At 26.9% G+C, this 26,698-nt stretch overlaps 4 protein-coding genes across 12 annotated transcripts in view; 2 read left to right on the forward strand and 2 right to left on the reverse strand.

Moving 5' to 3' along the window:
* orb (polyadenylation element binding protein orb) overlaps positions 1–199 on the reverse strand; it is a 9,007-nt gene extending 8,808 nt beyond the window's left edge. For 2 of the 3 annotated variants that reach the window (XM_035888163.2, XM_035888160.2), the window contains exon 1: positions 1–199. This exon is cut by the window's left edge and continues 22 nt beyond it. The gene's annotated coding sequence lies outside the window, so the exon portion shown is untranslated. The other variant, XM_035888164.2, reaches the window with a different exon arrangement.
* Positions 200–1,536: 1,337 nt separating this feature from the next.
* On the forward strand, positions 1,537–11,959 carry LOC118451510 (protogenin). Of its 3 annotated transcripts, none has more exons than XR_014983788.1 (21): positions 1,537–1,977; positions 2,281–2,543; positions 2,625–2,778; positions 2,865–3,021; positions 3,103–3,171; positions 3,287–3,513; positions 3,590–3,735; positions 3,814–3,973; positions 4,055–4,339; positions 4,454–4,621; positions 4,746–4,937; positions 5,032–5,216; positions 5,295–5,442; positions 5,559–5,657; positions 5,725–5,878; positions 5,973–6,106; positions 6,175–6,540; positions 6,628–6,902; positions 6,972–7,079; positions 7,175–7,430; positions 9,354–11,959. XR_014983788.1 is itself a non-coding variant. In XM_035888158.2 (20 exons), exons 1-20 carry the CDS (start codon positions 1,911–1,913, stop codon positions 7,373–7,375), a joined length of 3,558 nt encoding a protein of 1,185 aa, XP_035744051.2. In that variant the 5' UTR covers positions 1,537–1,910; the 3' UTR covers positions 7,376–7,796. The 3 variants fall into 3 exon arrangements, 1 of the variants encoding a protein (XP_035744051.2); XR_014983789.1 differs by lacking the exon at positions 9,354–11,959 and adding an exon at positions 7,809–8,673; XM_035888158.2 differs by lacking the exon at positions 9,354–11,959 and having other exon boundaries at positions 7,175–7,796.
* A 284-nt stretch (positions 11,960–12,243) lies between these two features.
* Positions 12,244–15,575, reverse strand: LOC118451512 (uncharacterized). 5 transcript variants are annotated; one of them, XM_085654963.1, is made up of 9 exons: positions 15,388–15,574; positions 15,114–15,228; positions 14,932–15,022; positions 14,679–14,852; positions 14,384–14,586; positions 14,141–14,294; positions 13,718–13,986; positions 13,317–13,535; positions 12,244–13,221 (listed from the first exon to the last, which is right to left on the reverse strand). In XM_085654963.1, the coding sequence occupies exons 3-9, from the start codon at positions 14,978–14,980 to the stop codon at positions 13,168–13,170; spliced, it is 1,122 nt and encodes a 373-aa protein (XP_085511089.1). In that variant the 5' UTR covers positions 14,981–15,022; positions 15,114–15,228; positions 15,388–15,574; the 3' UTR covers positions 12,244–13,167. The 5 variants fall into 5 exon arrangements, with proteins under 5 accessions (XP_085511089.1, XP_085511090.1, XP_035744059.1 ...); XM_085654964.1 differs by having other exon boundaries at positions 15,122–15,575; XM_035888166.2 differs by having other exon boundaries at positions 15,114–15,574.
* An 894-nt stretch (positions 15,576–16,469) lies between these two features.
* put (activin A receptor type 2 punt) lies at positions 16,470–26,490 on the forward strand. The gene is made up of 9 exons (XM_035861326.2): positions 16,470–16,882; positions 17,409–17,599; positions 17,676–17,838; positions 17,920–18,059; positions 18,224–18,603; positions 18,677–18,863; positions 18,932–19,069; positions 19,174–19,305; positions 19,392–26,490. The coding sequence occupies exons 1-9, from the start codon at positions 16,834–16,836 to the stop codon at positions 19,575–19,577; spliced, it is 1,566 nt and encodes a 521-aa protein (XP_035717219.1). The 5' UTR covers positions 16,470–16,833; the 3' UTR covers positions 19,578–26,490.
* The last annotated feature ends 208 nt before the right edge of the window (positions 26,491–26,698 follow it).

The raw sequence follows: 26,698 nt of genomic DNA on the forward strand, positions 1-26,698 counted from the left end.
GTTTTTTTCTTCCATTTGTAATATTTGATCTTCTTTTGTGAAGAGGATCTATATCCTTCGGGTTTTTTCAGTTGTCACACGAATACAACGGACTGAGACACTGGAATACGAAGAGAGAAATTAACAGCGACGTAACGATATCGAAGGCGGAACACTAGTTCCTCTTCACGTTACGCCGCTTCGCGAACTGAATTGCGGATATCCCCCTTCTACCTCACCCCACCCTTTCCCCACCATCTCCACCGCCCGAATCATCCCCATCACTGATTTACTCCTCCTCTCAGCAAATCGGAAAACCTTCTGAATTTCATCGACGCAAATCGTAACGTACCCCTATCCATGTGGTGGGTGTAGATTTGAATCTAAGAAATCAGCACTTCAGATCGGTATTGACCATTCGGTCGTTACATTTTCGTCTTCGTTGAATCTTCTTCGACTAACAATCGATACCTTTACCGTATACTTTCACGACCTATTCACGATTCTCACGAAATTATATTAAATGCAAGATTTTTTTACTAATTACGTAAATATGTCAATACTTTTGATTGATATGCATATGTAACCTAACCAGCTAATTAATTTCACTTATGAAAATATTATGTATATTATAAATGAATAATTATGAAAAATAATAAATAAATAGACTAATTTTTAAGTTATTTCTATAAATAAATGAAAAGTGAATGTGTACAATTTACAATTATTAAAGAAAATAAGAAACTGGTTATTAGATGATTATATCTGTGTATATTTTTTTTATTGAAATTTCTCTTTTCCTGTTGTTTTAAGAGATATCTTTTGCTTTAAGAGATATCTTTTTGTTTGTAATATTATTGTTGAAAGAAAGACTATGTACACAAATCTTACATTTTTTAGACTTATCTTGCTTATATTTTAAATTTATATTGTTCTAAACATTTTTACAGTTAAGAACTTCAATACGTTCTATTCTTAAAAAATCATAAATGTTATTGGAAAAAATGGTTTTCAACAAATAAATCAGTTGCTTCTCTTGCAAGCAATTTTTGAAAATATTTTGAAACGCAATAACATTTTTCGATTACAGCGATCCAAGTGACTACGTCGTTAACTACGTAATTTAACCACCTTCATTGCGCTCCAAATGTAAATATCAAGACAACTCAATTGTGCAATCTTGTAACGATTATACAATAAGATAGATACAAATAGTTACACGTATAAATCACATTTTCATCTCTAAAAATCAGGCAAGATTAGGAACATATATTTAATAATTATAATAGAAATACTGTATCAAATTGATTCTGCAATTAGATTGTATTAGATTAATCAATATTTAAAATGTACCAATCAACGTGTGCTCTATATACGTCAAGGTCTTTGATTGGAGGATATAAAACCGCTCTATTTGACCCGATTTCTATAATATGATCAAATCCAAGAGAATGAGATAGTATGACTTTGGTTTATTTTCTACTATTGGCCACACGATGACGCTGTCGTACTTGTCGTGGTGAAGAATTTTGAATCATTTTCTTCGGCGCTTGGATTCTGGGTGGGAGGGAGCCGAGAAAGATGGCAAGGGACGAACGAATCGCGTGCTAACGCAAAACGAAGGCAGGCGTTACTGGTGTGGTTGCATTTACGACGACAAACGTGCAGTCAAACTAATTGACTATCGCCGGTTTCATTTTTTTAACAACGACGCGATGAATAACATATTTTTGTTAATCATGTGAAAAGACAAGCATTTATGAAGTCAAAAGAATTTCTTAAGTAGCTGCTCAAAAAGCAGGCCCGGCCAAAAACACTCCTTCTTACGATGTCAAACATGCAGCGAAGATTTTTTCTGAAGAGTCTCGCTATACGACGGCGTGTTTCGGCTAAGATTTGTCAGTGAAACCGGTGCCAATGAGCGTGAATATATGGCGGCGCGAGTATTTTTACTTAGTATCTTGTTTACAGAAGTACTAAAGCCCGCTTGTGCTGCAGGTGCGTCTTTTACTGTTGCCATCAGCTCTGTTTGTTTACACTCATCGATGTCGCATGGCAATTCATAAATTGCGGAAATACTTGTAATCGTGTGTCATGTTCTTCGAATTACACACTTTGCTTTCTTTTTTTTATTTATTTTATTTCACCCACGTATTATTTTTTTTTTCGTTAAACTTTTGGATAATTGAAAATATTATTTTATTGTTTTGGATTTATATTAAATAAAAAATTTTCTTTATTTAAATTAAACATTTTTTTAATATTAAAATAGATTAAAAAATGATTAATTATATTTTACAGGTGTCAAAGGTATTGGAACAGGTATAAATAATAGAAATGTATCTAAATCGGATGGTTCTGATGCAGATTCAACAAAAGGTTCTGCTACAACAATAGAAATACAACCTAGTGGACATGTAATATTGGGTAAAAAAGCGATAACACTTAATTGTATAGCTGGTACGAATCAAAATATTTCCTGGTTACATAATGGAAAACCAGTACCACCATGTGGTTCTACCCGATGCAATTTACAACGTAATGGATCTCTTCTTTTCATTAAGGTATTTATAAATTTAGATATAAGATATTAATTAAAATAAGGAGCAACAAATGTAATTTGTATAAAAAATTATTCTTTGCAGAAACAGAATTTCCAAAAGTCACAAAAGTTCAAAGAAAAAGAAAATACCAGCCTTATTAATATTAAGAATCATATTAAAGATGAATATCGCTGTATAACACGCACTGATTTTGGAGGACTACTGCGATCATCGCCAACATTCATTGAAATAGCAGGTAAGTTGGCTATAATAATAATTATACTATATATTATTGGTTCTTTAGATAAAAAAACTTAATATTTGTACATTTTGATATTATAGAACTTGCCCATGTATTTAAAGAATCACCAGAGAATATAACTGTCCAAGAAGGTGAAGTAGTAAGATTGTCTTGTATTATAAATAGTGTTCCCTTTCCACCTAATGTTACATGGGAACATAATGGAGAATCGGTTCAGCTTAGTCTTAATAATTCAAAGTTAGTAATACTTAATACATGGAAACTAAAATAATTATTAATATTTTGAATATATATTCATGAAAATCTTTGATATTGCAGATATTCAATGGTATCACCAGGTGTTCTGTATATAAGTACAACACAATTATCAGATGCTGGTTCTTATAGGTTTAAAATAATAATAAAACTTATAAATACTACTATATGAGCAATAGTAGTATAAATACTGTTATTGCTCATATATTATAATGGTATTAAGATATTTTTCGTTTTTTTATTTCAGATGTGTAGTGACTAATGAATTCCTAAAGAAAACCAAAAAAAGTATAGAGGCAAAACTGACTGTTATTGCTAGATCAAAGGGTGAAAAATCATATAAATCATCATCTTTATTTCCACAAATGTCATATAATCATTGGCTACTTAATGGATCAAGCCTTAATCTAGCATGTGCTGCATCTGGTTATCCATTGCCTCTTATAACATGGACTTTCATACCTCGCTTTGCAGGTATGTAATTATAAAAGTTTTTATCATTTTCTAGAAATCATAAATACTGCCATTACATCAAGTTACTCATTTCAAGGTAACAGCAATGTTCCACAACCTCGCATTCTTGTTAATTCTACTACTGGCATTGCTATACTAGAATTAAAAAATGTAAGCATTTCTGATGCTGGTATCTATCTTTGTTCTTCAAGAAATTCAATTACAAATGATTTGGAAATTCAGGTATGTATGAAGCTATATATTTATATGTATATAATTATTTTTTGATATTTATCAAATTTATTATTTAAATTGTTATAGAATATAACTGTAAATATATTGGTACCTCCATCATTCTTGAAAACTCCTATGAATCAAGTTTGTCCAAATGGAAGAACTGCAAGATTTGAATGTCAGGCGCAGGGTTTACCTGTACCACAAATTTATTGGCTAAAGGATTCTCTAAATATTACAGTCAATGGTAAAAATATTAAAGTATTATTATTGTAACAAAGTTCTTTAAATATTTATACAACATAAAAAATAATATTGTAAATTATAGGACGTCGAACAACTTATATCAAAGAATTCAACAAAATGGAATTGGCAATATCGGCAACAGTTCCATCAGATTCTGGTCTGTATCAATGTGTAGCTGTAAATTCAGCAGGAGAAATATGGGCTGCTGGTCGGCTTCAAGTAAACTCATCTCGTAATAGTCCTGCTGCACCTACCTCTTTAAAATGTCATGCTGTGTCCCCAGTTAGAATTTTTATTTCATGGGAACCACCAAAGTCTCTACCGTATACCAGTATTACAGCTTATACCGTCCATTATAGCCCTGTTGGTAAGTTTTATAATGAAATATATATTTAAATCAAAAGTTGTAATAAATTAAAAATTTTAGAATTCTATCAATAAGAGCTTGTAAGTTATATTATATATCATTTTTGTTAAAAAGAAGGTGGTAAAGAAGAAGTTTCTCCTCCTGAGCCAGGCAATTCCACATCTGTAGAAGTAACAAAACTTCTAGAACCATTTACAAATTATTCTTTTTACGTACGAGTATGGAACATATATGGCGCTAGTGATCAGTCTGCCACCATCTTGTGTTCTACAGCTCCAAGTGGTATGCATATTTAAAAAATATTACTATTTATTTTTTTGGTAATAAAATAAATATGTAATTTGATAAATTATAGTAACTAAAACTATGTACCATAGACTAAAGTAAGATTAATTATTTTAATTAGTTCCTAAAACCACACCGAAAATAAGTATGAATGTTATTAGTAGTACAAAGTTAAATGTATCATGGGAGTCTTTAACAAAAAGGGAATCTCGTGGTATTGTGGTAGAATATAAATTACAGTGGAGACTTCATCAACATCCATCATCTAGAGTACTATTTTTACCTGCCACCACTGAACATTATATACTTTCTGGTATGTTTTTAAGATTAACAATAATAAAGTTTCATTAAATCTAAATTTTTTAAATTATTATAAGTACTTGATTAATAAAATTAATATTTTGTAGATTTAATACCAGGAGCTAAATATGATATACGAATATTAGCAAGAACAAAACAGGGATGGCCTAATTTGAATGAAATGCAATTAAATTGGAGCACTATAGCAATGCCTCCTCTAGATTCTAATGAATTTAACATTAGAGATTTTGTAGACATGCAATTATTAAGTTTCAAGATTTCAATAATTAAAGTGAGAAAATGATATAAAAATAAGTAAATGTTTTAATAGGAACTGGAATCCTACTTTATTTATGATTTTCTTGTTTAGGTCATCTGGAAAATAGATTTGAGAGAAAATAATAAAGTCGAGCCAGATTTTGATTCTTGGCAAATTTACTGTGAAAATTCAGATGGATACAAATTATTAACTGCTGTTATGCCCCGAAATGCTACAGAGTATACTTTAACTAATCTTGGTAAGAATTAGAAAATAGAAAAAAAGAATTAGAAAAAAGCAAAAGTTACTTTTGGTTTTAATATGGAGAATTGATTATATGTAATAACATTTATATTATCATTTTTTATCTCTTAGAAAGGAATTGTTCATACACTGTGGGTCTTTGTATGGTAAATTCTGGCGAAGTAAGAGATTGTTTAACAAAGATCATTGATATTACTCATTCTGGTTCCAGTAAGTAATTCAATTTCTTGTTTTTTTAAATGAATTCACGATTTTTATCTTATATTTTCTTATTAAGGTAATGTATTCATGGCTTTAGAGGCTATTCCTGTTTCATCTACCTCGATACATGTGACATGGACAGTAACTGAAGTGCATAGTGTACATTCCTTTGAACTTTGCTATCATGCAGTTCATATTGAAAGTGTTGAAGCATCCAAATGCATTACATTGTATATATAAATCTATTTGAGTTTATTATATCGGATTATATAATGTACTTGTACTTAAAATTTTTTAAATTAATGATAATAATACGTCTTCCAGAGATGATACCAAGATGACTGTTGATAAGTTAAAGCCATTTACTTTGTATCAGTTTAAAGTGAGGATGATACGATATGAAAATAATCAAAGTAACGTTTACAGTGAATCTGTTGAATGTTATACTAATGAAGATGGTAATATTATCTATAATGATAATTACATGAAAATTATAGCATATTGACTTATTTTACGATTATTTTAGTTCCTGGAAAAGTTGAGGATATTCAATGGTTTTTGGGCAATAACACTAAAGTTCGTATTGCATGGAAAGAACCAAGTAGCATAAATGGAGTGATACAAAATTATTTTGTTGCATATACCATGAATTTAATGAACTCTACTGGCTCTTGGGGAAATGTCACAGTTCCTGGAAATAAAACATCAACTACACTTCCAGGTTTAGTTCCAGGAAAACGGTACTTTGTAATTGTACAAGCAGCTACAAAAGCAGGTTATGGTAAACCATCCGATCCTATAATTATTATCACTGGTGGCACTACAAATAATATTCTTTCATCATCAGATGAACAAAAGCCACCTCAAAATATTAAACCTGATCAAAGTTTAGGTAGTTATTATTTTTATCAAAGTATGATCTTTTAAGCAAAATTTTTTATTTTTATATGCATAATAACATATTTGTTTGTTTAAATAGGTATAATATTGGGTGTAAGCATAAGTATAGTATTCATAACCATTTGCTTATGTAGCATTTATTGTCGAAATAAATGCGAGAGTTCTAGATCTTTAAGAGATGGTGCTCAACCTCTAAAAGGACGTATTTTGGTGCGAAATGGAAACGGTTGTTGTATCGAATCTACAGCTCCTGTGAATCAGCAAATGAATGTTACAGTTACTTCTAATGAAGTTGAACTTGCTGGCCTTTGTCCATCTTCACCAGTTACAACAAATCCATATTCAGATACCAAAGTAATTCAATTTTAATATATATTTAGAGATAATTTTCTTTCGTGTAATATATTCAATAATTTGATTTAGGGAGGGCATTCCAATGGTGTTGTGGAACCTTGTGTAAAGGAACCATTACTATCACCTTGGGATGTAAATGGAGAATCAAAGGATATTTGTCTTGCGGAAAACTCTCAGGTATAAAAACAATATGGACTACAAGTTTCTTTTAAATTTAATAAATGTATTACTTTTTTGTATTGTGAATTTTTTTTCTTTTAATATAATTACAGTACAAAAGGCGTGATAGTACCGTTTTAAGAAAAAATGAAGAAGAGAATCAAGATTTGGATGATACACAGTTCACTATGGTCAATTGTACTTTAGACAGTAACAATGGCAGCCTAAACAATAATTCAGGGTGTCCGGATAATGATATATCATCAGAAAACGTTATCTGTACATCTATTCCAGTACTTGGACCAAATGGATGAATACGCTAATGACTAATCTTGGCTGTTCGCATTTTCATGAATTGGAATACAGCAGGTAGGAATATGATGTTAATTTAAAAAGCCTGTTACGAAGTTGTTGCAAATGAGTAGAATCAGATATTATGGAAGCAAGAAAAGTCAAAGCTTATAAAAAAGTAGAGAGGAACATAAGTTAAGAAATAAAAGTTAATACAGTTCCATAAGATTTATATGACATATATCATATGATTCTGTCAAAAGAAGATATCATATTCGAAAAATAGTACTCAATTAAATTTTTGAATAATAACATTAGTATTACAGACAAAAGTAAACTTGTTAAAAATTCAGGTTTTCTTATTTACATTTCTGATTAAAATTTGAAAAATTCTTATAAATTATTTTACATACAAATTAAATAATGAGATCTTTGTAATAAAGTTTTCGATTTTAGATATATATATGGATACCTGAATATGTTTAGTTACAGTCAACGTTACATCATGGATATTAATTCCTAGGTATCCATAGTTTGCATAATTAATGATAGAAATGTACTTGTTTTCACAAATTATTTTTAACATGTAAAAATGAAAAAATGTTTATACGAATATTTTGGAAATCGTTCCTTAAGTCAGAATATGATAGTATGGACTTTGAGTGTATGTACAATGTAACATATGACATTGGAATACCTAACATAGGACAACTAATAAAAAATATGCTATGCACACATTATGATAAACAAACTACGGCTAATAAATACCATTCAGCAATGTGGTATCAAATTTTTTTGCAAAAATATTAAATTTAAATAGATAAAAAAAACTATATATGGAATAATAATGCATTGAGTATGAGTCCATAAATACATTAAATGTCTAAGTGTGCAAAGCCTATACAATTTTATAATTGGCTGAAAAACTAACAATTTATTTCTCTTTTAATGATGATTATACTAGCCATTCCATGATTTTATTTTTTCATATAGTTAAACATAAAAAAATATGATACAAATTTCTTAGCATTAGGAACTGAAAGTAGATATATAATTTGATACTATACATGTGTCAAAGTTAGTAGATATAATTTTTTTACTTTAGTTTCATGAGTATATAGATAATAATTATAAAGTTATGGTTTATAAGTTGAAAATTCGCTATTCAAATGAAATAAGAAGATAAAACAAATGACATCAACAAATTAAATAATAAATTAAATGCTTCACATTACAAAAGATTATATAGAATTCACATCAGTAGAATCAAGTAATTTTTACAAATCTTTAATATTAACTGTAGATTTTCTTATTTTGATATATTTCAAAGTTTCAGAAATCCTCTGAATGTAAAAAGGCAAGTTTAATATTGTAAAATAAAATGAGTATTACAAAAGAACTTATACATTAACTTAGATACACAGAACAATTATATAATAGATCCTAATCATGAACATTCTTTATGTCTCCAATATCTTTAAAAGATTCTCCATAATAACAATTTAAATAATTAGACAATTGTAAATGATTCTTACACTTTTAATTATTTTTATACTATATTTTTAACTATATGAAAATCATGTAAATTGTTTTAACTGATTATTATATTTTTTATTTGTCGAAATATTAACTTATAAAGTAAATTTTCAAAAATATATTTATTATCTTTGTAGGTAATGAATATTATTTTATTATTATTGCACTTTTATCATATACTTCTATTATTTTTATCATAAACAAATTCACTCAAACAAAAGCTAGAATAATTTTTAACGTGTATCAGTGATATTATAATATACATTACTTTTCTAAATAAAAAGTAAGTTTCATTTACAATACAAATTCAGATACATTTTTATGTACTTTTGTCTGTATATATGACTAAATGAGTACATCAATGATTAAATGTATTTATTTTAAGAATAATTGACTTATAAACAGTAAAAGTTCTGTGTATCATACAATAGACAAAGGAAAAATTTACAAGTATATGTATTCCAGACTGGTGCATGTTACCATGACAGAAAACCCATTACAGTACCTGATAGAATAAGGTGTATCTTTTAGAGTGAGACATAGACATGTCAGTGTTGTTACTGTACCTCCACTATCTGTTATTTATTACTTTTAACATTCAGTGATATTTCACAAAATCATATTACACTGAACCATGCAATAATGTAGTTGCCATGAGCACATAATTAAATCAAGTAAAGATAGAATTATATTGGACCTATGCGTATTAGAACTTCAACTGCATCTTTATCATATAGAAAATATCTATGCTTCTATAAACGAAAGAGAATTTTTTAATGTTTAAAATGTTCCCATTTTATGTTAAGAAAATTGCTATTATTCTAGACTTTTTTGTAGAATATAAGAACATTTTTGAGACAGTCCTACATTTTGATTTAAATGTACAATAATATTATTTATGTATTATCATAGCATATATATCTTTCATAAAAACATTCTTTTTAATTATTTGAGAATATTCAATAACATTCTAAGAATGATAGCTTTATTTAGGCAAGATGCATAGAACTCATTGCATATATCTTAATATTATATAAATTTTATATTTCATATACATTATTAAGTTCATATATCATCAAACAATAATTGCAATAGTTTATGTTCTGCAACATATTACACATTCTGATGTTTGTTTTGTGATTTTATATAAGTTTTTCTTCTATTTGGTATTACATCCATTATATCTGTTATACCTTATGTTATTTCTGTATAGTATTGTACTTCCACATTTGTTAAATACTTGTTACAAAATTTGTTTTAAGAAAAGGCAGTTGTATAATTTATTGAACTATACATCATCAAATGTATGTGTAGTATTATCAAAGACAGCTCATCATTATCTCTATGAATTTCGTTTATTGTATGTTTTTTTTATATATAACATACTTTATAAAATATACAGGTAGTTCTCGGCTTTACGAATTATTTTGTAATTGATTTCTTTTTTAGTAAAGTGAAAATTTGTAAAGTGAGAATGAGTTCTGTTCCTAACAATTAAGTTTTTCCATTGAAAAGCTTGATAATGTTAAATGAAAAAAGATTTCTGTTTTATATTATAGTATTTTAAAAAAATTCTTGAAGTAAAGAATTTATAAAACATAAATCCATAAAATGGGAATTACCTGTACATTAACTTTTCATATTTAGCACACTTTACAATGCAGATGTTACATAATACAATAATCTATATATATATATATATGTATATATATATATATAGATATATGTTTAAGATTGTATCAGTGTTTGGCTTCTAAATAACAAAATCATTTACTAAAAATGTTAATAAATAAATAAAATACACGTATAAAGATAAATTTGAATTATCGAAGGAAAAAAGATTGATTTTACAAATAAAAATATTTTTGAACTTTTTTACATCATTTTCGATTAAGAAGCATTTTTTATAAAAATTTGGAGTATGTCATAATTTATAGCATTCCATTTATGATATTTATGTTTTGATTCTGTTTATATCCCACTGTAAAGTCTTTTTTCTTTCTTTATAAAAGAAAGTAAAAAAACATGAATGTAATTTTAATATATTAAAAGACTAGCACTGGTATTTTCATTTGAATGGTAAATATTAAGTAATTAAATGATGTGATAAGTTTAAAATTGTAACAATCATATATAGGGTCGCCGTGCTATTGTGTGAAGATAATATCGATTACAAATGAAAATAACATTATTCAGATATAAAATAATAATTAACATGAAAAAAACAAGCTACTTTTCTAAGGTAGAAACATGAGATACGTACATATTGTAGTATATATCACATTATTAGTCTTCATTCTTTACTATAGTTCACTGTAAATCACATACAGTAAGACTTACCGATGATTTGAGTCAATAACACTATAATTATTAATCTAGTTTTCACGTTTAGTTCATTATTTAAACAATTACTAATAAATTCAAAATTCTTAAGCTGTGTTTTTGTAATTATAATTTTTATAATATATTTTTTATATATGCAACATGATATATTTTAAAATATGAATGTTCTGTTCTTCTGATAATATTATTATTAATATTTATTTTAAACTTAACTTGGAAACTAGCCACAAGAATCTCCTAGCTTTAATATGAAATAAGCAAGATAATTTATATTCCATTTATTTTGCAATAAGCACCAGTAATAACTGATTAATAGTGTTGGCCATATACTGTTGAAGTATTAATACTATCGTGCGGCGACTCTAGTCAGACATATATACCTCCTCAGTTATCGCTCTGCAGAGTGACTTACATTACTTAATTTTAACTTAATGTCTGTACCTACTAGACACGATAATTTAGACTTATGCATTTTACCTCGAAAAAATATATCTTCATGTTCAATGATTAAATGTAATTCAGACATTACTTATTTTATATGAGAAAAGAACCTGTAATTATGTTGATTGGTATTATATATTGTTATATGTAGCAATTATTGTGTATCAAGTAAATATTAATAATTTATTTTCACACACTACTCTTTATTATATTTTATTAATATCTAGAGGATTATATTATAAAGATTATGGCGTTTTGTAGAACGCACTTGCTGTGTACATACTTGTAGTCATAATTGTACATATATTATTTCTGAAAAATATTAAAAGTATATATTTTAATATATTACATATAATTAACTATATAAAATTATAACCTTATTGTTTAAAGTATTAAAATTAAAATGATAAACAAAATATCTAAGAATACTGTTGAACTTTCTGAATACAGCATCTTGTTGTAAGTGAAAATTGAATAAAATTAAGATAGAAAAATGCAGTTTCTTTCCTTTATATATTACCTCTACCTAAAATGAATTATATTTAAAATATAAGTAAAAACACAGAAATTGATAAATTGAATAACTTTATTATCAAAATGCTCGCTGTATATTTCTTAACAACAGTTTTAAAAAAGAAATGCTATTATATTTGTGGTATTTAGTACTAACATAGATTTACATCATTTTATGCATTCACCTTATGCAAACATTAGGCTTTTACTATATATATCTAGCGATTTTTATAAGGATTAATATCATAAGAATAAAATCTTCTACCTTAATCACGTTGTTTGTACTTGGCTTAATACGTTCCCTTATGTATGACATATTAAGTACTATAAAATATAGTGATAATTATTTGGAATAGAATGATTTTCAGGTTCGCTCACAGCACTTGGAAGATACAGTTGAACACAATAATTAAAAAAAAATTGCGTATCTCTAACAATTATCAATATCATTTATATATTTTCAAATTGTTGTATATAAAAAACATATTTGGCCAAGTATATATTAATTAAAATTAATTATCAAAATAATTTATATTTTATCTTTAATTGAGGAGATTTAGATAGTATTAAATTATTTTATGTTACTATGTAAACACATCCTCAATATTTGTTTTAATTTAGGCAATTTCTGCACTTTAAAAATGACAATCAAAAAATTATCAATCAAACTCGTAATTAATAGAATAACAAATTAACCTGCATTTTAATTATAATAAAATTAAGTACATTAATCTCTACTTTATCACATTGGCAAATAAGCCCATCTATGAAATCATGATCTTTTATCTTGAAATTCTATAAATTCACCTAATGTATTATTAAATGTGTAAAATGTGGTTATATATAAGTATTCAGTGTATACTAAAGTATGTAACTTTCGTATTTGCGTAGATCACTAGGCACAAGGTGAGACGTTTCTATGTATGTGTAAGTTATTATAAGCATTCAAATATTCTGTATAAAAAATTATTATTGATAAGAGTTAAAGTACTAAGGAATGTGGAAATATCTTCATGGCTACATAATCATCAAGGACCTGAAAAATTAATTAAGGTACATTGAAGAAATTCATTATATATCTTTCTCTTTCTCTATATATCTTCATTAATATTTATATCCACATTACTTTACCTCTTTAAGTGATTCTTTTGTGAGTTTAGGATATAGATACGTAAAACCTGTATTAAGAGATAGCTTCCCAGATTTTAAATATAAATGTTTGTTATAAAGGAGTTCTTGGTCTATGTATGGAGACAAAGGACTATTCTCCACTCCATCTTTATTACATGCATCGGCCCAAGGACCCATATGTTTGTCATTTACTTCTTCGACTACAGAACTCATATCAGTCTAAAACAAAAATAAATTATCTTTTATTATGGAAATATGGGTAATATGGAATATTAAAAATATTATTTAGATAATAGCACTTTTATTTAGGGCAAGTAATAAAAATACTTATTGAAGAACACCCAATATATATAAGTATAGATAAGAACATACTAAGAATAATTTTAAAATCCTTCTCATACTTTAGCCAGAGTAGATAGTGTAGTACCCCAATAATCGTGGTTGATATTAAATAATTCTGAAACGATAGCACTTATGGAGCCTTGAGTGGAATTTCCTTCATCAACAACATTATATATTTGTCCTATTGTATCAGATCTGTTTGCTACATGCCAAATAGCTCGAGCCATATCTCTTACATGGACTGTATTCATACGAAGATCTGGTCCCCAAAGTAATTTCATCATTTCTCCTAAATGTTTATAGACCGCTCCAACTACTAGCCTTGATGCTGAACAATATAAATATAGATGGATGATACTTATTCCATTGTAATATATAGAATATTATTTGTAATATAAAACCATACAATTCAAGACATTATATCATTTATCAGAGTATAGAGTTAAAAATGAAGATATTCCTTTGAAATATATTTTTAATACCTAAGCCATTTCTATCACCAGGTCCATATACTATTGCTGGTCTAAGAATAGTATATTTTAAATTTGGTATGTTCTTCAGATCATGTTCCACTTGTAATTTATATTTTGCAACAAATGTCCATGGATCTCCATTTTCTTCTTCTATACACGGTACCTTTACATCATTGTAATCAATTAATCATAAATGCATATTTATTTTGAAATATGATTAATTCGATGAAACGATAGAATAATTTATATTACTTTTTCAGAAGAACTCAAATTGCCCGAACATATTTCAACAAAATGATTTGCTTTAATTTTGGCAGCTTGTTGAGCACAATTAATACTTAATTTGTAAATTCCTTCTTTATAAACGGGATCTGTTTGACCGCATTTTGTTTCTCCAGCGCAATTAAAAACATAATCAATCGGTTTGTCAGAAGCAAATGCATTCTGACAGGATGCTACAAAGAGATGAAATGTGCATATATACTGATACACGAATTCAATTCTATTTAATTTAATACGCAGGTAATACCAATAATCCTTTTATTACCTGCATTTATTAAATTAGCGCTTTTAAATTCAAGTAAAGGATTTTCAAAAATTTTCGCATGTTTTGAATTTAACCAGGCAGTTTGTGGAGGCACTTTATCTACAACACGTAGGTACGATACCAAATCATTATTCAGTAAATATTCCACGAGATTACGCCCAATGAAACCGCATCCTGTGATAACGAGAAAATGTTTTTATTTATTCTATTTCTAATGTCAATTCTGTTATTAAAAAAAATCAATTATGCTTACCTCCTAAAACAATCACTCGCGGTTTCTTATCAGTGACGGGCGTTGCCATAACTGCTTAACATTTAAACTTCTTCGTTTTTTATGCTTAAACCTGGTTACGATCAAAGTCGTTATATTATAATTATAGATTTCTCTCAAAATTATTTATGAATGTTTTATCACAGTGTTACACTTGAATTAACCTTAAAACCTTTTATATATTACAAAGAATTGTTTTCCACCGCTTCCTACATATGTCAAATCCTTGATTACAGCTGATCATAGATGGTGTTTTGGCTCAATCTACTTTTCTTCAAACTGTTATAAATTATAACCGTTATAAATTAGTAATGGTTTTTTATCTCACTTTCTCCTTTTACTCGAAAAAATTATATTTCATTATATTATAAAAGTGATAAAATGAAAAAATCTTATAATAGGACAATGATCCGAAATTCGTGGTGATCGAAGCGATACCTAGTAATTAATCTCGAAAGTTTTATTATTAACAGCTGGTCTTATATGATGACAGCAGATTAATAATATAAATGTACAAGCCGTTACAAAATACTGGATCATAAGGGACTTATGTACACAATGTCGATAATGCAGAACACATATATCATAAGTCTAAAGTCCTCTTATATAATTTGATATATAGTTCATGCAGTACTTCGAATGTTACGCCCTCTATTTACTAGAAAATATTTATAGCGCAAGTGAATTGCTATTGCTTATTGCTATAACCAATAGAATATTCTTATAGAATATTTTGTTATAGATCCGTTTAGTGGATTCATCGAAAGTAGGTCTTAAAAGTAGGTCATCTAAAGTACAAACTTTTAACCCTAAACGTGTCGGTATTAAGAATTATATCTTTTTCTTTTTTATTGCGTTGTTATATTGTCGAAAAACAAGAGATCTTAGTTTTTAATTTGCAACGTCTAATATTGATCACATACACTTTTCATAACAGTAACTGTTACCGTAACGTAGGAGTCCTGCAGACTTCTGTGTTACGTTTTGTAACGTAGTATTGCCACGGCAACGTTATTACGGAGGATTTGACTTCGTTTGTTGCGGTATAGGTTACAAGAATAAATTATACGAAATATTTGGGAAATATATTGTAAATTTTAAAAGTAAATTTATAAATTGTGGTATAAATAAATTTTTCATTATATTATCTTTGGATGAGATAGACTTATATATTCAATATTTTATAGATACTTCGTTTATCGCGCGTCAGACAACTTCGCAATCTAATTGGCTATTGTGGCAATAGAAATTCAACATGTAGAATTTTTCGACCGCTACTGTAATTGTTACGGTAGTCAAATTGAGCAACGGAATTGGTCAAAATTTTACTGTACTGTTACGGAAATTTTATATGATGTAGACTAAAGGAAGTTTCCATACATTTATTACCAAATTAAAAGATATTTTAGTAATTTTTGTTGTCACGTTGGCTTTTGTCAATGTCCAATCAAGAATTGCTTATAAAGTAAAAGGGATGAAATGTAATAGACATGTTTTCTGACAACACCGATCGCGATTGCTATTACTGTCTGATCACATAGTTTATGGTTCATAGTCAATCTGCTCTGTGCGTCCGCCGTGTATTTTTGTAATAATACGAGATGAGAATCTTATTTTAATTGTATTGGAAAATTTTGCGCGAGACGTGTATATGTTTACGGAATCAAACAAGAACTCTAGGATAGTTTTATTCCTTTTTCTTTTCTAAAAGTTACGAGAATAGGAATGATTTAATAGTGAAAATGACATGAATTCATGCTGTGCGCGTTTCGATATAAAGGTGGGAGGGGGAGGAAGAGAGATGTGTCGGTGGATGAATTACTACAATTTGCTTAATAGCTAATAGACTCAAAATTACTGGTATGCTTTTACGATCCATTCACGATGTCCGCATATGTGACGATACTGCCATACCTTTTCCTAGGATTATTAGGTAATTGACCATTGTACCATTTCCAACACTTGTAGTTATTATTTTAATTAAAATTTTAACTTGAGACATTTAGAAGATTATGTCGTTTTTTTGGTAAAAGCATTCATTTTTATATTGATATATTACTTTTCTTAAGTATTGTATTACTTCTGTTAAATATCATACCTGATATGTAAATACAAACAATTATTTCAGTTATATTCTTCTATGATAATAAAAATACAACAAATTACATAGTTTTACATTAATATGTACATTATAAAATATTAATTATTATCAAACTTTATTATAAAGGTTGTTATAGTTCAGCATTTATATTATATACGATATATATATACGATTATTTGATTAAATCTTAATCGTGAAGCTTTTAACGTTATTAGTTATATACATTGAAAGAAAATAATATAAAACGTTTGTTTGTATTATAATATTTGCTTTATAAGAGTTTTTAAACATATATATCATCAGTATATAAATATTTTTATATACAAATATCTTCTTTAAAGTTAAATATTTATTACAGGAGTTGCATTAGGACATGATGTTAAGGGTTCTAAATTTTGTGAATTTTATAATGAAACTATGTGCACAGAAAGTCAACAAGGTTGTTCAGGAAAAGAGGAATGTGGTCCACATGACCCAGATAAACGTAATCATTGTTATGTGCTGTGGCATATTGACAGTGTAACCAAAAAATCTATAATTAAATTGAAGGTTTGCTTGCATGAACTGTTTTATATATATTTTTGTTTTAATGTAACATTTAATATTATATTATATATTATTGTAGGGTTGTTTCTTAGATAGTAAAGAATGTTATGACAAACCAAAATGTGTTGAAGAAAATGCAGATAGGCAAAAGAAATTGTTTTTCTGTTGTTGCGATGGTAATATGTGCAACCAAAATTTTACGTGGGATCCACAACCTACTCAACCTCCTCCAGTTGTTCATGGTAAAAAATTTTGTGATGAAAATCTAATACATTGTCTTTTTATTTTATCAAATATGGAACTTAATAATGAAATATTTTCAGAGTACGAACCGGTTCCAAATACTGAACAAAAAGTAATGACACTTGTTTTATCCATATCAATTCCTATTTTCTTCCTTATACTAATTTTACCCCTTTTGTATTGGTGCTATAATCGTAAAAAATTGGGATACTTTAATGAGGTTAGTATGAAGTAGAAAAAAATTCTAGTTTATATATATACTATTAACTTATTAAGATAGTTCTAAATAACGTATGCCTATCTTATTTATTTTATATGAAAATATATCATAAACATAACAAAGTCATAATTAATAAATACTATAGGAATTTTTTTTACTATTAGGTGCCAACGTTAGAACCATTACCTTTACCTCAGCCATCTCCTAATTTAGGATTACGCCCAATTCAACTTCTCGAAATTAAGGCTCGAGGACGATTTGGAGCTGTTTGGAAAGCACAGCTGAAAAATGAAATTGTAGCTGTAAAAGTTTTTCCTATACAAGATAAACAATCTTGGCAAACGGAACAAGAAATATTTAGACTTGCACATATGGATCACGAGGATATATTGCGTTTTATAGGTGTTGAGAGAAGAGGAGATAATTTGCAAGCAGAGTTTTGGTTAATAACTGCATACCATGAAAAAGGTTCTTTATGTGACTATCTAAAAGCTAATGTTGTAACATGGCCTGAAATGTGTAGAATTGCAGAATCTATGGCTCGGTAATTATTATTTATTAGTAATAATTATCATTAATTACTTTATATGGTATCTATTTTTTTTTATATACAATAGGGGATTAATGCATTTGCATGAAGAGATACCTGCTAATAAAGTTGATGGCTATAAGCCAGCGGTTGCCCACAGAGACTTCAAGTCCAAGAATGTGCTTCTCAAAGCAGATATGAATGCTTGTATAGCCGATTTTGGCTTAGCATTAATATTCCATCCTGGAAAGCCTTGTGGTGACACACATGGGCAGGTAAATAGTTTATGTTTCCTACACAAAAATAATATATATATTTTTATTAATTATCGTTATTATTATAGGTTGGAACAAGAAGGTATATGGCTCCTGAGGTTTTAGAAGGGGCAATCAATTTTACAAGGGATTCATTTTTGCGAATTGATATGTATGCATGTGGACTTGTATTGTGGGAGTTAGCTTCACGATGTACTGTACAAGATGTAAGATATTATTTTTTATTCAATTCTAGAGATAGTTTTGTATAAAAAAATATAATAATACACAATATATTTATATATTTATATATTTATATATTTATATACAGGGACCAATTGGAGAATATAGATTACCATTTGAAGATGAAGTTGGTCTTCATCCTACATTAGAAGATATGCAAGAAAGTGTGGTACACAAAAAAGAAAGGCCACTTATTTTAGAAACATGGCGTAAACATCCGGTATGTTGATTTTAATATATATCTTTAGAAATTAAAATATATTGTCTTTTATATATATTCGTTATCTTAAATACATGTTGTCATAGGGACTTTTATCAATTTGTGATACGATGGAGGAATGTTGGGATCATGATGCCGAGGCCCGTCTTTCGGCTTCGTGTGTAATGGAGCGAGTGGCTACATTGAGTAGGACACTTGTTTTAAATTCATCTACATTAATTCGCGTTGATAATACCAACGAGTCTATCAGCACTAAGGAGTCTAGTATGTAGTTAGTATATATGTATTATAGTTTTAGTTAAATTGCACAACCATTTCCTGTATCATAATTTTTTCATGTACATATGTGAGAAATGCCAGAACATCAAATGCATGAGCATTTTAATCATCAGAATTTATGATTATATTATTTTTTTATCTATTAGATTTTTAACTTTTTAATCTAGAATATAGATTTAGATCATAATTTATAATTTATAATTTATTATAGTAAGAATTATTGATAAACGAATATATAGAAGTTCATAGCTTTTGAATTGTTAGTTTTTCCACAGTTTTTACCTAATTTGGCTGTGCTGATTTTATAATATGATTTTTTTATTGCATGCAGCTTGATTATATACTAGAATTTACATTGCAAAATATATGGAAAATGATTTTTTCTTTCTGTCTGTACAATGGATATATTGTTTTATTCTGAATAATTATGTATTTAACAGTATTTTCAGCATACATTTTACATTTAAATCCGTGAAATATATGAAATAACAAAACTGTTGGTTGCTTGTACATATAGAAGAATGGTACGTACATTGAAGCAAATGCATAGTTGTGCCTGTATAATCAAACATTGTCTTTACTCTGTAATGTTATTTGTACCTATTTTATAAAGCAAGATTTTTTTCTTTTTAAGACATCTTAAAAGAAATATATCAGAGTCATTTCTGTTATTATTTATGCAAGTATATTCAGATATTTACAAGATTTATTTAATAAATATTTTAGATGCAATCTAAAGAGATTAATTGCATTTAGAGATTAATGGAATCTTTCTTTCAATTATATTATAAAAATGAATCATTTTGCACCAGTTGATCTACTTTTGAAAAATAACTTATTCAAAATGTGAGATTTAAAGATTTTATATGAAGTTTGGAGATGGATATATTATTATAATCTATAGACTATATTTAAAGATTATTATTTATTTTAGTATATAATATAGTATATTAAACGTGATATATATTCTTGACTCTGATATATTTTTATTTATAGATCAACTTATTCATTAAAAAACCTGTTTATAGTAATTATGAATTTAAATGCCAAATATTCCACTAATTTAAATTGATTGTTCGCTATAAAACATTGTTTATAAGGTATTATTCAGGATATATTTGTAAAGTCAGATTTTATATTTAGTGTACAAATTATATCAGTACAGGTGCAACAGAACTGCATTGTATATCTTAATAAACACTTTTCAGTTTGATAATGAATTCAAGTACAAGATTTTTACTACATAATGTACTATATATCATTACCTTGGAATAAAAATGAGGATAACTGATCAAATGTATAATTTCATAAAATATCTATTATGAAATATTGTGAGCATCATAAAACAAAATTTTTTTATATGTTGTAAGTTGAAAAAATTATTTGGGTATTTATAGCTTTACTAATTTATTTTTTGTAACCCCTGCATCGGAATCAAATATCTCTTGATGCTTATCAAAATTTAACAAAACTAAAGTTGTTAATGAGTGTGTATTATGATGCGCTTGATTATACTCATTGCTGTAGATATAACATTAATACTCTCTGAGATATTTGGAGGACAAAAATGTTTGAAATCATGAATTTATATAAAATATTACAAGATATTAATGAATTTATATTAAGATATGCAAAAATATAATAACAAATTAATTCTTAGTTCTATTGTTTTTTAATGTTTTTCGTTTATAAGCTGATTTTTGGATTTATTAATTGATTTTTCTGCAAAAAAAAATGTTATATTTTATGAAGGCAACTCAATTAGATATTCACTATTTAGACGCAATACAGAAAAATATTGTAATACTTTTTTTTAATTACAGAAATTATTCATAAAAACGATGAATTTACTAACATACAAATATAATATAATTATAACAATTTTTTACGCTTACATTAAATGAATTCATTAATTATATCAATAAGTTCAATGAAAAACTTCATTTTTATCTCCAAATTATCCGAAGAGCAGCTGTATAAAATTGTACATGATATGGCATCTGTAACATGAGGAAAATTTTAATGCAGAAATATGTTAAATGACTTTTATGAAATAACACGCAAATATTGTACCAGTAAAGTAAAGTTATTAATATTAATAATAGGGTACAATTTTTATTGACTTTGGACATAATAGATAGATAAGCAAAAAATATGTAGAATTATATTACTTATGAATTACATTATTTGTGAATAAACATAATACTACATATTTCTCTGACTGTCGTTTGTATGTTATATTACAATCAAGTGTTAGTGTAAATTTCATTTTCAATCATCAACTCTTAACTCATGAATTAGAAGAACTGGCATTTCTCATTAATGATAGTTACATAATTATTATTTTGAAATTAATAAAATAGAAACAAACAGAAATTTTGACAGTGAAAAGCATTCTTTTAAAGCTACATTACATGTGTATTGTAAAAACTTGATATAAAAATCTTATTACAAAGTACCTGGTAGATACAATCGAATTGTTCGGTTGGAAGCCACAAGGAATTTACTAATATTGTTGCACAATATGTGTTATGTGTCAATTTGGCTATGTTGGTTTAAAGTTTAAATGACAACTTTGTCATGACTTTCATCAAATATGAAATAATTTGCTTAAATTTAAAATGAACCTTAATTTTTAAATAATTCTTTATTGACGTATAAAATATTTTTCTGTTTAGATTATGAATAAAAGTTTCATGAATAATTATTTAATAAAAAATGATGCATTATATGCTCTTTTCTAATATGTTTCTTAATTTGCTTGCATTCATAGTAAAATCCTTGCCTATTTACGAATTAATTTTTCGTGCATCAGTTATTTTGATCATATCAAATATTAATTCAATCATAGATATGTAAGTACAATGAAATGCTCTGTTTTATATACAATTTCTATTGCGCTTTAATGCTAGGTAGAAGAATTAGAAATTTCTAATAAGTTAAATAATTGAAAAAACTTTACTTGTTGAATAACTGACATTCTGAATTAATGTATAATGCAATTAAATGCATCTTTCATTTAGTCATATTAAAGACTGGTAAATATTACAATATTCAATGTTACATGCTTTGAAGTATTGTGGGAGTTTAGAAGCGTTTATTCTGCTTGTTCTTTAACTCAGGAGAAGACATTATTGTAATTAAATGTAGTGCTTACTTAGTTTGCAATAATTTAAAAAAAATGTAAATGTGTAGTTAATAATATTATATGCAAGTGACATATTTGTAAAAAGTATAAGAAATTATAAATAATAATAATGGAATGTTATGCATGTACTTTATCTGCTCTCAAAATGACTTTTCCTGAGTTAAATATCTTAAGAATAAACAAATAGATTGACTATTAAAGACCTTTTAAACACCCATTAAACAACCAAGAATTATTCAGGCTAAGATTTTGATGAAGTTAACAAGTTTTTTTATGAAATATAAAAATTTCCTCTTACTTGTTCTGCACGATCATTTATTACTTTATATGCACACATATATAACTATAAGCTAACGTTTATAAACATTATAAGTGATACAGTTTGGTTATAAAATAGCTTATGTAAAAATTGACACACAATGCAAGTAATATAAACACACATTAATCAAAGATATCACAGTTAATATAGGCATCTCGTAGATTGTAAAAAAAATGGGAATGAATGTACATTGTGCATAAAAAGGCCTAATAATATTCTGACAATTCTTTACAATTTCTAGTCATTAACAGAACAAGCAAGAGGATAATGACCTTTTTTTAGCAGATTTGAATAGTGCCAAAAGGGAGTATACACATAAAATTGCATATGTTTATATATTTATTTGTACTTAAGTAATACATACACAAGAATCAGGAGCATGTACTTTCATAATCTTTATTATACATTGTTGACATAAACGGTAGTAAATCTCCGATTATTAATACTGCCATTACAATCTGATTATATAAAGAATTACTATAATTGCTGAACAGTTAATATAATAGTATTTATGTGCATGCATAAGTTCACAATATGTTTAAATTTTTATATAAATTCTCATCTTTTTTTTTAAAATAAAATACATGAAAATTGTGATTAGATATGGAATTTGCAAAAATCTTAAATTATACAAGAAAATTAATGTCATTAGTTAAGTTTTATTTAAAAAATTAGAGTTATAACGAATATTTGGACTTCTACATATCGAATAGTAGATAGCTATGTTAATTATAAAGTCATTATCTTGTATTTTTTTAGAATCAGTCAAGTGTGAATAAGTTATTGAAACTCATTATTACTGTTTTGTAAAATAGTATCGACTATTATAGAAAACTATAGTTTTTTCAAGTAAAGAGAAAAACTATCTATAAAATTTGGTTCCTTTATGTTTTCTTACAAAATGTTTAAAAACAACTATATTCATTCTTTTCTAAAAATTTGCACTTATTTAAAATTTCATTGATTTTAGTCATTTACAATAGAAAAATAATATTATCGAATAAGTTAATATATTTACAAATTTATAAGGAACATTATCAGCATACATATATAATTGTATTAAATTCTATAAATAATCCTAACATTAGTTCACGATTCTTAATAGTACCTTAAAAGCATTCCAGTCAATATTACATCGGTATGCGTCGAAAATGAATAAAATTTTAATCCGAGACAATTTTTGTATATTTTATGTAAAATTTCTCTATTTTTTATTAATATTCACGATCGAATACAAAAAAAGTGGGGTTGTATAATTTTTAATATTTGATGAACATACATAAATGTATAGATAATATACAATGGATAATTACTGCATTGTTATCGATAAACGAAATTTATATTAAAATAAATAATAAGAGATTTATAAAATTGGTCTAATAATTTGTTGATAAGATATTGTAATACTTTTTCACCATGATTTTAAATGATATGTAATAGGACCCCACCAAAATAAATTAAAAATATAATATAATGCTTTCAGGTACTTTTGTTATTATTCACTAAAGATATATAAAGTATTTAAATAATTTATTATATTATTTCCATAAAATTATTAGATCAAATTTTAAATTAACTCATGTATAATGTTGAAATTAATTACATATACAAACGTTCGCGTGTATTCTGTAATCAGTTTACTGTATACCTATTGTACATAAGATTTAGTAATATGTAAACGAATTAAGGCTACTAATATAAAAATAATTACTTATTTATCAATAGAAGTAATATGATTTATAGCAATAGAATGTTCCTACGCACACTGAATGTAACTGTCTTCAAGATGATAACATGTTCAGCTATAAGACCTATGTTATAACCACCTGATCAGAGATATTTCAGTACAAAAAATTTAGAAATCAAGTTTACTTGATTTTAATATAATGTGTTTGTGTCTAAATGTAAAATTGTGAATTATCTATAAAAAAAAATGAAAATATCAATTAATTCAACTAGCATTTATATGTTTTTATATATTTCTTTTTCGTGTAAAATATAGAATATATGTATAAGCTTTAATATTTACTAAAGATTATAATTTTGGTTTATTATGTTTAAAAATTATATTAAATAAAATTAAAATTTAAATTCTCTCCATTAATTTATAAAAATTAATTATAGGTAGAAACATATTAAGAAGATATGTAATATTATAAACATGGATATTTTATTTATATATACATATACAAACATACACAGTTTATTATTTACGAATAATGCTGTTAAAATGGTATGAGGCAGATATGTTTCAAGCAACTTATTTTATCTCTTTGTAAAATGTAAAGATACAGTACTCATAGTATTGTTTTATTCATGAAAAAAACTTTTAACAAATTCTATTGGAGCGTATCAATTTTATATGATGACAAAAAATATAAAACATAACAATATTCAAGAATATTACACCATTTCTGCAAAAATTATAATTCCTTCAATAGTGGGACTTATATAATTGTTATTTTTTTTTTTTATCATTATTATCATTGCTTTCTATTTATATTAATACTTATCATACCTTTAAAATATGCTATAGGGAACGTATCACTGCGCAAAGAAATGTACAGTGATATATATGTCATTATAATAGATTTTATTTGAATACACTGTATGCTGTCACATACTAAGAAATACATGAAGCAAGTAAAAAAATGTGATTATTGCGATTCATAAGCGCACGACATGGTAATAATTTATATGCTAAATAAAACCGATATATTGATGTTTTATGAAAATTGGACGTGATTGAAATATTAAAATTACATAAAAAATCAAACGAAATTTTTTCGCACATTCGCATCAATCAACTTATGCACCTATTTGCTATGATCACAGTTACATTCATAATATTATAAGTTATTATATTATATATGACCGTTGTGTCTTTATCATCATATTACTGTATATATGTACATTTTAGTTATAAATAGGTATATGTTCATTTAAATATAATGAGGTTTTAAAAGCTTATGACTAGCAGAACCTCTAATATTTTTTAGTCACGACCACTATCACCATCAGGGTGTCTTTATAGTCATCACAAAGAAAAATTTTTGATAGAATTAGAATTCTATATTTTATCTATTATAATGTAAAATTCTGCTTAAAATTTCAAATAAATTGTTCAATTCTTAAAATAATTTTCAATCATTAATTTAATTGTATTTTAACATTAAAATATTGTATATAGTAGCGGTCGTGCCTAACGCATAAAAGCAAAAGTAAAACAAGTGTAGCTATTATGCAAAATTAATAATATGTAATGGTAATGCATAATAATTAGCATGATGATAAAACTAACGGAGATTTGGGGGTGTGCGAGCCCCAGCGGGGTTCAGATCGAAAATGGGGAGACGAACGTAAAAAGTTGCCGATCGTCAATATTGTGAAAATGCGAAGCTTTTTCACAGGCGTCCAGAAGTCGCTGCGCTGGCCGGACCAGAAATAAAAAGCAGTCGGGCTGGTTTGTCAATGGCGTTATGAGTGGTAATACTATCACGAGTCTATGCAAACGAAGCTTTAAACAGTGACTTCGCAAGCAATATCACTAAATTATAATTTCAAAATCATATACTATGCCTTTTCTTTAATACACTGTACATACGACACCATTTAATTAATCTTTTTTTGCATTCATTCAAAGCACA

Source organism: Vespa mandarinia, chromosome 2 (genome assembly GCF_050613455.1).
Source record: "Vespa mandarinia isolate Hongniang chromosome 2, ASM5061345v1, whole genome shotgun sequence".
Classification (NCBI taxonomy): Eukaryota; Metazoa; Arthropoda; class Insecta; order Hymenoptera; family Vespidae; genus Vespa; species Vespa mandarinia.

Bases quoted from the DNA above. Each gene is read 5' to 3' on its own strand.
- LOC118451510 (XM_035888158.2), top strand. From the start codon at position 1,911: ATGGCGGCGCGAGTATTTTTACTTAGTATCTTGTTTACAGAAGTACTA. The intron at 4,622-4,745 runs GTATGCATATTT...TATTTTAATTAG, and splicing joins GTGTTCTACAGCTCCAAGTG to TTCCTAAAACCACACCGAAA. The intron at 7,080-7,174 runs GTATAAAAACAA...ATATAATTACAG, and splicing joins GTCTTGCGGAAAACTCTCAG to TACAAAAGGCGTGATAGTAC.
- LOC118451512 (XM_085654964.1), bottom strand. From the start codon at position 14,980: ATGGCAACGCCCGTCACTGATAAGAAACCGCGAGTGATTGTTTTAGGA. The intron at 14,853-14,931 runs GTAAGCATAATT...TCGTTATCACAG, and splicing joins GCGAGTGATTGTTTTAGGAG to GATGCGGTTTCATTGGGCGT. The intron at 14,295-14,383 runs GTAATATAAATT...AATGATGTAAAG, and splicing joins ATTTGAGTTCTTCTGAAAAA to GTACCGTGTATAGAAGAAGA.
- put (XM_035861326.2), top strand. From the start codon at position 16,834: ATGTCCGCATATGTGACGATACTGCCATACCTTTTCCTAGGATTATTA. The intron at 18,060-18,223 runs GTTAGTATGAAG...TTTTACTATTAG, and splicing joins AATTGGGATACTTTAATGAG to GTGCCAACGTTAGAACCATT. The intron at 19,306-19,391 runs GTATGTTGATTT...ATGTTGTCATAG, and splicing joins AAACATGGCGTAAACATCCG to GGACTTTTATCAATTTGTGA.